Here is a 13070-nt window from a genome sequence, read left to right as displayed (position 1 = left end):
CACAGAGGGGAAAATAAGACCCATGGATCCCTAGGCAGGGATGCCTTGGCACACAATCTGACAAATCATTCTGGATCCTCTTGCTGCTGCCATACCTACAGGTTGAGCAGGAAAATTTCTCTCACAAAATAGCTGAATCCTGGGGCAGGCATTAGCCCAGTGGTCAAGACACCAGTTCAGACACCCATATTCCATAGCAGGCAGAATGCCTGGGTTTCATATCTGACTCCAGTGTCCTCGAATACAGAACCTGGGAGGCATCAGTGATGGCTCAAGTAATTGGGTTCCTGCCACCCACATGGGAGACCTGGGATAATTCCTGGCTCTAGGATTTAATGAGCCTAGTCCAGAGAGTTACAGGCATCTGGAGAGTGAACCAGTAGATGGGTGCTCTCTGTCTTTCTCTGTGTGTGTCTCTGCCTTCCAAAACAAGTAAATAAAGTCTGAATCAACGAGGAGTGGCCTTGGAAGTATGTGCCACGAAATTATATCTACTATGTGTGTTGGATACAAGGAATAAGACTCAGCCCTTGCCCTTGAGAAGCTAACTTACTATCACACAGTCAAGGACCACACCAGGTAAAACGTGAAGAGCGCCACTGAGAGTGGCCAAAGTGTGGCCTGAGGACCCCGTCTATGAACTGCCAGCACTCACAATGGCTTAAGGAGCTTGTGCCAGAACGTAAATCAACATGTCACCAAGTACATTCTCTAGTTCAGCCAATTTTTTTTTTGTAACAAGACTTTCTTGATGAAAAGAGCAGTGAGTTCAGCTATATTTGGGTCCAAGTTCATTATCGTAATATGAAGCAGAACTTTGAGTAGAACTATTACAAATGGGTTATGGTTAGAGGAATGTTAAACAGAATTAAGGTCTTTAGGAGAAGAGTAAGACAAGTTACCTTGAATAAAAGGAAAAAGTTAAATAAATGCAAAGGAATGGGCAGAGAGAAGAGGTAGGTGCGCTGACAGAGCACTAAGAAGTCTGATTCCAGTTGGCCACAGGGAGTATGTGGGGACAAACTGGCAGTAAGCCTCAGGACACACTGGGGCAAGCCGGGGAGAGACTGAGAAATCTGAACCTCTTTTAGTCTAAAATAGGAGCTGTTACATTTCTTTGAACAAGTCACAGTGGGTTGGAGGACAATTGATCCGGTGTCAGAAATGAAAGCTCAACTGTAAAACGAAGTGGAGACAGAAAGTGATAATGGCAGGCCTGGACCAGGCAAGGATGCTTCGAAAATGCCTGGAGGTGGTGTTAAGTGATAGGCAGGGGTCAAAAATGACAGCTCGAGGCTTCAAGGGCATAAGACAGCGTGCGCCTCACAGGAGTGGAAATGCGCACTGAAGGAGGTGCTTGAGTGAGGTCTTTTCTGTTGGCATCCTGTTGTGTGAAAATCAGGAATACATGACCAGCAGGACTTGGCAGAGGATGGTCTAGGGTAGGGAGCTCAGAACAGAGACCTGGGACTCACGCTCATACGGTCAAAGGCTGCTACCAGAATACATTGGTGAGAGAAAACATCACGTGGAGGAGAAGACAGAAAGCAAGCCCAGGACGTGGAGAACTGTCTGCACTTCAGTGGTGGGTGGAAGAGAGGGACATCTCTGAGGAAGAACCAAAGACTACAGCAGTGCAGACGCCACGGAAGAAGGCAACTCCAGGACAGCATGGGCCACGGAGCCGAGTGCTGCAGTGACTCTGCAGGAGATGGGCTGTACTGCTTGGGAGCCGAACTTCCCAAGGACAGTGCTAGAGGTATGGTGAGGTCAGAAAGCAGATGTCAGCAATAAGGAGAGCAGCACCTGCTAGGTGAGGCAGCAGATCTGGATGTCAGTCTGACGTCTGGTGGTGAAAATGAGGAAGAGTGAAGTACAGGGCCAAGGGTAAGCATTTGTCAGAATGGAGAGAGGTATAAGCAAACGGCAGAGAACAGAATGGGAAAGATGTGACGGGAAGGTGGGTGCTGACAGTGGTAGGGCCTGGAGGGCAGGAACTTTATGCAAAGAAGAGGATCTGAGGTCTGAGAGATGGGCACAAAGGAAGGAAGGGCAGCTAAAGCAAAGGGGGGAAATTCTAAGGTTGAGGGAAAGAGCTCAGAAACTTGTCTTGATATTCTTGGTGGCCTACGCCGCAGCTCACTAGGCTAATCCTCTGCCTGCGGCTCTGGCACACGGGGTTCTAGTCCGCGGTCAGGGCGCCGGATTCTGTCCCGGTTGCCCCTCTTCCTGTCCAGCTCTCTGCTGTGGCCCGGGAGTGCAGTGGAGGATGGCCCAGGTGCTTGGGCCCTGCACCCCATGGGAGACCAGGAGAAGCACCTGGCTCCTGCCTTTGGATCAGCACGGTGTGCTGGCCGCAGCGTGCCGGCCGCAGCGGCCACTGGGGGGTGAACCAATGGAAAAGGAAGACCTTTCTCTCTGTCTCTCTCTCTCACTGTCCACTCTGCCTGTCAAAAAAAATATTAAAAAAGAAAAAAAAGATATTCTTGGTAAAGTCAATCATCAGCTGAGGCTGGAGGCATTTTTCTGGAAGGTTCTCTGATTGCCCAAGGTCAAACAGCTGGACATGCTAGCACTCGGACCAGAAGCCAAGTCTTTCACCTGCCAAGTCTAATGATCTTTCTCTGGATCAAAAATTCTACACTTATTATTCTAACATGAGATGTTAGGACCTTTTTCAAGTGCCATTAAGTGAGCTAGTCTGACTGCGTAAGCAAGTAGTCTACAGTGGTCTACTTTCAAAGTAATTCCATGGCACTCTAAAACCATAGAGAACTACTCAGGGTTTGACTTCTCAAGTCTCAAAAATATTAAGAAATCCCCCCCCAAAAAAGAATTTTATTTTAAAAAATTGCAGATCAAGATCTGTTTTTCCAGATGAAAAGACGCAACAAACTTTCCAGTGATCTGCTTCTTTCTCCAAATCCTCAAGTAAAACTTTTAATGCAGTTCCCCACAATCCATTTGGGGGGAAAAGAAAAAAGCAAGCTTCCTTGGTTTACTGCCCCTCTTCACGTTGCATTCCTTCCAGGAGCTGTCTCTTCCCGGTGACAGACACGACAGGCCTGGAGACAAGGTCTGAGACAAGGCTTCCTTGAACAGGACTAGGAGTTCCTTGAGTCTCCAGCTCTTGGTGTCATGGCCTGGCCTGAGCCAGTGTTCAACCAAGGTCATGGTCTCTGCAGACCTTGAGCAGCCCAGGTGTCCACTGGAAACAGTACGTGCCGGCCCTGAGCAAGCCCTGCTCCTCTCCTTCAGGATTATACTTAACTTGTGGGTAAACAGGAAATGATACTCCCTTTATGCTTAAGCTTAAACCTATGGTTTCTCAATTTGAGGGTTACTGACATTTGGGGCTGGACAATTCTTTGTTGTGGGCAGACTGTGCTGTGTGTTGTAGGATGCTTAGCAACACTGCGGCCCATTACTCACCAGGAGCACAGCCCTTCTTCCTGCAATGTGACGACCACAAATGTTCTAGACATTGCCCACTGTCCTCTAGAGTGGGAAGGGGAGCAAAACTGCCCCCAGCTGAGAATCACTGCGCTAACCTAAAAAGGTCAAGTCTAGGTTTAATCACGAAGGGAACCCAGAAAACAGATTCAGGTTGACTTGTCGAATGAAGACTTTTTCCCACAGGTTAATCAATGACCTCTGATGTGGGAAAATCTGATGGGAAATAATTTTTGGCTCCATCCTCTCCAACTCACCCAAATAACACAGTGGTCAAAGCACCTGTGCTTAATCATCATGCGAATGGAGCACCTGACTTTGCAACATGAAACAAACGGGTAAGACTCACTAAGGGTAAGACTCACCGGGTTTTCTCAGTGACAGCAGAAGAGTTGCTTGTTGTGTCTGCTTGACCGCTGTTGGATTCCACTTCTAGATAACTCTTGTGATCTACACAGCCCTGCCGAGCTGAGAAAACAAACAAAGTCTTAGAAGGCTAAGGACAGGTGTGGAAGCAGACAGGGTTAGGTGTCAGTGCCCATTTATACTTGAGCCCTCTTGCTGCTCCCTGATGTCCCACAGCCTTCTTCTAAGCTATGTCATTAAAACTGACTTCTTCTGGTCTTGCAGGGTGCTAGGGCCCAGCCAGCAAATTGGATGAATAGGTAAACAACTGTTGTCTCTCTGGCAATAGATATAAAGAGTGGACAGAGGGTAGAGGCCCCAAACGTGAGACAGGTCCCCATAAAAGCGGCATGCAGTGGCTGGAACAGAGTTCTATATAGGGTTAGCAGGCAGGCAGCTAGTCCCAGCTGATGCTGTTGAGAGCTCAAGGAAAAAATCATCACACATGTGGGTAGGGGTAGCTACAAACAGGGCTTCACCTCAAAGTAGTCCATTTCCACACTGTGCGTGAGGACCGTTTAGTAATGAGCTTCTAAAAAGTGAAGACAACAAACACAATCCATCCCTCTTGTGACCATGGCAGCCATCTCCCCACCCAACCTTAACCAGGTTCACGTTCCTTAACACAGTACTGCACTCAGTGGTTCTCCAAGTGTGGACCCCTGACCAGGCAGCATCAGCATCACCTGTGAATTTGCTAAAGTTAAATTCTCAGGCCGCATCCCACACCCAGTGGATCAAAAACCCTGGGGGTGGGCCTGGCAATCCAAGTGCCTAACAAGCTCCCCAGGTGACCCTGGTCCAAGTTGAGAGGATCTGCTTCCAGCTTCACGACTCTGAATCCTAGCTGTACATTAGAAACTACCCCCTCCCCCGCCCAGGAGTTTAAATATGCCTGAGTTCCCAGAGACTTCTGACCTGGGTGGGGGCCTACAACAGTCACCAGAACCTCTCCAGAGGATTTTAATGTGTGGCTGAGGTTGAGATGCAGTTACTACCAATCCCCTGGGGTAGGAAAGATACTTCATGCCCATTTGCCACCCATATTTTAGATAAACCAGGATTATCTAAGCCAAACTATAACCAACAAAGATAATCTGTTCAGATGGAAATAGTGATTTATTACGGAAGACTCGTGAAATGTAAAACGTTAATGTCCTAAAGATAGGACACATGACAGAGACTGGAGTGTAAGAAAAGAAATGTGGAAGCAATTGGTTTTGTGTTTCCTGATCTGGGAAAAGTATGCTCTGATTTTAGTTGTTAGCTTGGCTCCTTACACACTAATATCTCTTGTGTAGGAGAAATGTAATTCTTTGAGCAATTAGTGGTAGATAAAACCATCTGTTGTTATTATTGCTATAAACACCAAAAGGATAAAGAGGAAAATGTAAATGGAACATCATTACATTTTTATTATTACTTAGCCAAACTGTGAAACAATATTAAAGAAGGGAACAGAAAGAGCCTTGGAGAACTTCATTAGCTGATTTCCTCCCTCTGCCGTCCCCTAATTGATGAACTCGATCCTCTGGAGGACAACTTTTCTCTTCATTGGTGATTCTAAAGTGGTTTGGCCCACACTCACTTGTAAGACTATGATAAGCAGCACTAAAGCAAGAAGTGACACAAAAGAAAAGAGAAAAGCCCACTTCAGGGATATCTTTGCATTTCTTCGTCAAGGAGGAAAATCACCATACTTTTTAAAATGTGTATGCATCTGTTTACATCTACTTGAAAAGCAGAGAGAGAATCTTCCATCCATTGGCGCACTTTCCAAATTCTTGTAAAAGCCAGGACCGGGTCAGGCCAAAGTCAGGAGCCCTGCACTCCATCCAGGTCTCCCAAGCACTGGAGCCATCTCCTGCTGCCTCCCAGGACACATTAGCAGGAAGCGAGATAGATAGAGTAGCCAGGACTTGAACCAGGGTGTGGGATGTGGGTATACCAAGTGACAGTTCAACTCACTGTGCCACAATACCCACCCCACAAATAATTTTTAATCTTATTGTCTGCCCAATTCAGCAGCACCAAGAGGTACCACTGATCAAGGCCAAAATGATATTGCCCACGTGGAAAGCTAAGATTGCAAGCTTTTGTCTGCACCAATTTTGAGGTCCTCATTTTAAAAGGGAGCAATAGTAGTCTTAACAACAACCCAAGGAAGTAACTCAAGGAAAGCCAGAAAATACCACAAATCCCCTTTTAGACTGGGACCAGAAAAAGAGGAAACAACTATATCTTTACTTTGCCTGGGTTTCCAATAAAATCCCATAGAATTTCTGTTCATGTAATTGAAAGGAAAACTTATTCCATGTTCTTATTCATTTACACTTCAGTCATCAAAATATCGATTTTTAAGAGTTATTTGAAGTATAAAAACCAAACAGAAACTTACAGAATATTCTTAATAAAGCTTAGATGAAGCCTGCCTGTCCATCCCCCTAGCCTTGCTTGAAGAGCAGGGAGAAGGATTTGGGTCAGACGATGGAGATAAACTCAAATATGTTAAGATGATCAAGCCTTCGAGTTCAAAGCAGGACCCCAAATTTTCAGATACTTTTAAGTACCTCCTGGTGACAGCTCCAATCACCTGGCCCCTCTCTGGCAAATTAGTCACAGGACAAGGAGATTGGAGAGGTGAAGAGGGAGAAAAAAAAGAGAGAGAGAAACAAGGTGGCTCATTTTCAGGGAAGGCATCAGGTGAAGAGAATTAGACCAGCGACAAGGCTGGAAAAGAACATGATGAACCTGAGTAGCATGAGTGTCCATAAAGTGCTACACTTGGGGACTAGGCAGGTGCAGCGAGAGGGGCTTCTCTGAAACTGGGTCACCTTTCCTCAGGGAAGGTCCCTGTGTGTCCCTAGGGTGGTGACCTACAATACTGGGAGGGGAGTTCCCCAGTAGAGTTGGAACCTTCCAAAGTGAGCTCTCTGAGTTGGTCACGTTTTCCAGGGAAATGGAGCCAAGTCTGTCTTGAATGCAGTTGACTTTCAGGGGGAAAGAAAATGAGAACACAGTAGCAGGTGCTGTGAACTCAGATGCCTTTGGGGCCAAGCAGGAGCACAAACGTGTGATGTGCCAGGCAGAGGGGTGCCAGAGGGTGAGGTCTGCCCTGAACCAGAGAATGTAAGTTCTGCTTCAAGACGTGGAGTGTAAATGTGTCATGACGCAACTCCTGCCAGTGACATCGAAGGAAAGTCTGGACTCCATATCTGTAACAACCATACCTCCTACTTTCAAAAGAAAAACTGTCTCCACCCGCAAAGTCTCCTCTGGTCCCAGAAACACTGCTGCGCCCTTGGTTCCCCATCTCTTTTTCTGCCTCTCCCTGACCTCCTGGCCCCTGGTAAAGCTGGGCCAGAGGTTCCCAGGGGCCCTCCCTCCTTGTGTGGGGGGCCTGGTGCTAGGTGTGGCAGATAAACTGGAAACTCTGCCCCAATCCCTAGCTCAGCCTCACATCTCATCAAATACCAGCAGGAAAGGCCAGACTTCAAAAACCACAGCTGCTTCTCCAATGACCTTTAAACTTCACAATTTTCTCATTTCACCGTGACTGACGCTTACTAATGTTCATTAACGGAGGGCAGGGACCAGAGGGCCATGTTCTAACTCCTTGTCCACAGTGATCCTTTCCCTGGGAAGGTTCTCAAGCAGGTTGGGGTCAGGGCACCAGTGTCTGGATCCCAGGAAGATCTTCCTGAGAAACTCGGCTATCACCGTCTGAAGGTCAAACTGACATAAACATGCCCGAGTCCCCACTGGGGGCACAGGTTGGGGGGATCGGCTGATGAGGACAGCGAGGACAAGACCAGCCCCCAGGGGCAGCTGCAGAGGGCCTGAGCTTATGTATCTCTGTCCCCTTCTGTGAAGTCACCTTTTAGGCTTTCCGGCAAGGCTGCCCCTGAATTTAGCCAGCTGTCACCTGTAGGGGAAAAAAAAAGTCCCAGTGGAGGACAGAGGGTCCCTTATGTAACAAGAGATCAGTGCAGCTTTGGAACCTTCTCTGCAACAGTCCTGAATATAACACACCCATCCCAAGTCTCTAAGACCTCACCTCTGTGGCCCCCAGGCTCACTGCCGTCTGGAACATGGGCACTTCCCCCGTGGCCCCCTTTGACGCTCCCACACCAGGAGGAGTGACCAGCCCAGTGATGTAACTCAGCCAGGGAAAGCCACACCTTTCTTAGGGTTTGCAGCTCTGATGTGCTAAGTCTCACCTGTGGCTCTGGTGCTTCTGTCTTGAGTGCAATACAGTGTGGTAAAGAAAGGGCACACCAAGAAGGAATGGGAGAACGAACACTTGTCCTGGCCAGATCCTATTAGCTGGGCTATGTTGGGCAATTTGAATAACCTCTGTCTGACTGATGACATTGATCAAATGGGGAACTGGGTGACGGCGGTCACTAGTGCACCAGGCCAGGCCTCCTGGTTTGATGACAGACAGCTTTCCTGCTTCCTTTCAGTTGCCCCACCAGGAAAGTAAAGAGGGGGGTGGCGGTCCCCCCAGGAAGCTGCTCCTCGCTGTCCTCCCTGTGTCTGCCTCTCGGGAGCACCCTTGCCTTCATTTCCCTGGCAGCCCTGTTCCCAGACCATGATAGCTGGACAATCAACTTCTGTTATGCTGTCAAGGAAGAGACCTGAGCTGAGAAACACTGCAATTGTAGGGTCTTTGCAGATTTGATTAATTAAACAAAGATGTCATCACTCCGGATTCAGGTGGGTCCTAGACCTATAAGACAGCTGCGTGCAGACACTGGGAGCCCAGAGAGAATGCATATGACAATGGAAGCTGACAGGTGAGAGATGGGTCTAGGCCAAGTAACCCCAGGAACAGCAGACGCCAGGGGAGAGAGATTTACAGACTCCAGTAGAGACCAATGCTTGCTGACACCTTGATTCGGGACTGCAGCCTCCAGAATTCTCAGAGAATGAATTTCTGCTGTTTTAAGCTGTAATGTTTGTAGTAATTTGTTATGGCACCCTAGAAAACTATGGAGGTGGGGAGGAGAACAGATGTTAAGGGTTGAAAGGACTAGAACATCAGGAAAAGGGCAGGTATATACATCCAGCTTGATTTGGTTGAGGGTGAGGGAACAAAAATTATGAAGAGGATGAAAATGAACCCCTATAATGTAAAAGTGGGACCCATTCTCTTGTCTGTCCCCCTTAGCCCCAGGTGTCCTTGCCTGTCCTTTACCTAAAGGGAGTCACTGACTTGAGGGAGTGATCTACTGGCCTTACAAGGTTCTAATCACTTGACTCAAGGAGTCATTCACTTGTCCAATAGATAAGAACCTCGATGGCCAGTGCTGTCCTGGAGAAGCCTGTGTAGGGGAGTTCCAGGTCTGGGCAGAATGTCACTGCCACCTTCATGGAACCCCCAGACCAACTGGGGCCCATTCGGTCACCAAAAATTCCCTAAAGAGCACGGCATCACTGACCAATCAAAGGAAGGTCTCTAGCACAACTGACCAACCAGGAACTTGGGTATGAGCTGATCACGCACCTCTCAGCCCCAATTCCAACCTATAAGAACCTTCACTCCCCTAATCCTTGGGGAGCCTGGGAATTAAACAACAGCTGCCCGACTCCTCACTCTGCGCTTTGCAACAAATACCCCTGAGGTCAGTGACTGGCTTCCTGCCCCAGGGCAAGCAGACTCCGTTTGGGGGTTCTACAGCAATGCTTCCAACCGGTTTGGAGGGGCGTTCGGTCACGAGGAGGTAGGAAAGCACCATTGCTTTTATTTCACAAACACAAAGGTATGGTTTACTGTATTCCAAGCATTGTTCTACACCTTCTACGAAAGTTCACTCATTTAACCCTCATAGTGACCCTAAAAGGTAGAGACCACTATTGTTTCCATTTTATACCTAAGCAGTTGAGAAAGAAGGAGGTTAAATGACTTTCCCAAGATGATGGCTCAGGTCCTGGGGTCCCTGCTGCCAATCTGGGAGACTTTGAACTCCAAGCTCCTGGCTTAGGCCTCGCCCAGCCCTGGTTATTGCAGGTATGTGTGTGTGTGTGGGGGGGTGAACCAGCAGACGGAAGATTTCTCTCTTTTCTCTTTTTCTCCCCATGTCTTTCAACCTTTCAAATAAAATGAACATAAATAAAATAAAGTGACTTTCCCAGATCACAGAGCTGAGGAGCAGCAGAGCCAGGGTTCAAACACAAGCGTTTTTCCTGAATTTTTAAGTAGCACATGACACAGCCCCTTTTATTCAAACACCAAACAATCATAACCTCTACTCTCTTCTTATTTTTTCTTTTAAAAAATGGAAGTAAAATTTCAGATCTTCCCACATTCTTGCACATGCCTGGTCCTCTGAGAGTCCCACGGAGCAGCAGCTACAGAGGCTCTGGCCTGGCAGGACCGAGCACTTGGTGATCCATCCAGAGCACACAGCCAAGCCTTGCCCAGCAGGGACTGTGGCCTGGCAGATTTCCTGGCTGGTGATCTAGGCTGGGTACACTCTGCAGCCCTCCCAAAGGACCTGGCAAGGAGTGCCGCTGTTCCTTGCAGAGCAGGCGCAGATAGACAGGAGGCACAAGCGCTCAGCCTTCCCCGCCTACCCTCTGCTGGCAGATTCCACAAGGGAGCCAGTGGGAGTGACAGCTGGTCAGCAGCCATCCTATCAGAACACAAAGAGCCAACTTGTGGGAGGTCCGACAGGCTAACAGCCACCAAATGCAGAAGCCAGGAAGTGGGATTCTTCCCTCTCAGGAACACATCCCGTCTCCAGCACACAGGACCAGTAGAGTGATTTCAGGCTGCTGAGAGCATTTTCCACTTTGATTCTCCAGGCCTTAATTCCCGTCATTATCCCGGCTGAACCTGGAGTTCAAAGAAAGCCCTGCCTGGTAATTGCTTGGCCCAGTGTGGAGACTGAAAAGGGAGGATTTCCCTCATCCTACAAATCACTTTCTTGCCTGCCCTGGAACACCGTGGCCTGGGGGATGCCCCCTTCCCTCTGAGCATCAAGGGACTTCCGTTCCATTCTCTTCCAACTCCCATCAGCCCCCAGTGGGATTTATTTCTTGTGAATTATGCCCTGCCCACATCCAGGAAGGACTGGTGGGAGCTCCAGAGCCCCCTGGCTTGCTGCGCTCCTGTCTGTTGGCGGATCTGTGCCCCTTTCGAGCCTGGGTAGGGTGTGGGTCCTGCTTCCATAGGCGGCTGCCTTGCCTTCCTGGGGAAGACATCATTTTTCTTTTTTTTTTTATGTTGTCTTTGTGGCCAGCTCAAAAGCACTTAGAAGAACCTCCCGCACAGATAGCACGTTGAGAAAAGGTTGTGGGGGGAGAGCAGCAGGTCAGGAGTTAGGACGTCTTGGTTACAACGGGGTAAGAGTCCTAGCTGACTCCTCCACACGCTAAATAGACACGGAACCTTCTGTCTCCTCCCCTGCCTATGGAAGTCAGATTACATCTGAGTTGCCACAGTGATACTGCAGGAAGCAAGGTGGGGGAAAGTACCTCGCAATGCCAAAGGACGAGATGCCAGGGAAAAAGCACGTCTGTTGGCCAATCTGCAGGAAGCAGCACCCACCCCAGGGCCATTCCTGCTCACCCTGTGCTGCCTCCCTATGAAGCAAAGCTAGGCACTTTCCTATACATTTTTTCTTCGAAAGATAAAGCTCTGAATGTTAATAGTTTTATTTTTTAATGGTTTTATGCATAATGACCAAAAACTGGAAAAGACCCAAATGTTCTTTAGCTGGCAAATGGATACACCATGGCACAGCCATGTGTTGAAATGCTGCTCAGCAACTCAAAGGAACAAACCACTAATCAATGCAGCCGTGGGTCTAGGTCTCGAAAGCATCATGCTAACTGGAAGACATCAGCTTGAAAGTCTACTCCATTTACAGCACACCCTGCAAAAGGCAAAGCTGTGGAGGCAGAAAACCCATTCGTGGTCCCCAGGGGCTGAAGGTGAGGGAGGGATTAAATAGCAAAAGGACATGAAGGAAGGAACTTTACAGAAAAAAATGTATTTGGTGGGGGGATGCCTGATGTTATGTGTTTGTCCAGTTTTATCAAACTGTTTGAATTTTATTGCAGGTAAGTAATACCTTAAGAAAACTGACTTTTAAGAAGTTACTAGAATTAAAAAAAAAAAAAAAAAAAAGACCAGAAAGTCGTCCTTGTCTGTGAACTGGACTCATTTCTGGGAAGCAGGATGTGATCTGCTTCTAGCCCACAGGAAGAAAGAGACTGACAGGAGAGCCTTGTTGCTGATGAGGGACCCTTCACACCCATCTGCTTCACTGACCGTAGCTGGTTTTGACACTAAGCACTTGGCTCAAAGTCTAGGAAATTAGCAGGCTCTGGCTGCTCGTACATCTCAACCGTCATAACTTTATTGATGAGAATGGCTACCAGCTGTCTCCCTTGCCCCCGCCTCTGTGCTTGGTGATTCAGACTTCATGGCCACAGCAAATCAAACTATGATTCTGCTATGGCTCATCGTGTTGGGGTTTGAACTCTTGGCCAAATGGCTGTCGCTCAGCTGTTGTGCTGCCAATCACCCGTCACTGTGGGTTAAACGTGAAAGGCACACAAGGATCTTCCAAGTCTTCAGACATCTGAAAGGCAAAGTGCTTTCCACACCAGCAGGCAACAGATCTGGGGGATATTTAGCTCCTGGACTTCAGAATTTCTGGCTTTGCAGAAAGGGGGTGAGAAGGGACTTGATCTCTTTCACAACAAATTTCCAAAGTGCCACAAACCAAGAAGGAAAGAAACATGGGGTCAGGAGCGCATCAGCTAAGTCTTAACAATGATGAGGTCCCTGAGAAATGGATCTATGCAAATGATTCCAGCCCTCAACCTGATGGTGCCCAGGTCTTTGCAAAGACAGAAACAAAACTACTCACAATCTTTCAGCTTGTTGTTGTAGTATTCTAATATTTCCCTGTCAAATCAATAAGACTTAAGACTTGGAAAATGTTTCTTTTTTAAAAAGAAGGTTTTATAGTAACTGTATTTGAGATTTGACAGGTGCTATGTTTCTCCCAAAGTGAGAGAAATAGTTTCACCTTTTTGAAGCTGCAATATTATGTTCATCATAGACAGCTATTTCACAGCCTTGTGATTTTTTTCCAGGGAGGTTCACTTCTAGGAAAGTGGTACAGAGAAGGAACTAAGCATCATGGGACTCCCGCCACGTGCCTGGTACTGTGCAGGATGCTCTGCCCACATTA

General features: G+C 47.8%; 1 protein-coding gene across 1 annotated transcript in view; it reads right to left on the bottom strand.

The window, feature by feature from the left end:
* Positions 1–3538: 3538 nt before the first annotated feature.
* Positions 3539–13070, bottom strand: part of MYO3B (myosin IIIB) — a 331588-nt gene continuing 322056 nt past the window's right edge. The window contains exons 28-29 of the mRNA XM_062196326.1: positions 3819–3921; positions 3539–3551 (exon numbers count right to left, since the gene is read on the bottom strand). Of these exons, the coding sequence (XP_062052310.1) occupies positions 3539–3551; positions 3819–3921 (116 nt within the window). The remainder of the gene's footprint in view (positions 3552–3818; positions 3922–13070) is intronic.

The sequence above is a fragment of the Lepus europaeus genome, chromosome 1, assembly GCF_033115175.1.
Source record: "Lepus europaeus isolate LE1 chromosome 1, mLepTim1.pri, whole genome shotgun sequence".
Taxonomy (NCBI): Eukaryota; Metazoa; Chordata; class Mammalia; order Lagomorpha; family Leporidae; genus Lepus; species Lepus europaeus.
The sequence above is the reverse complement of the archived record's forward strand: the minus strand, read 5'-3'. Positions and strand labels throughout refer to the sequence as shown.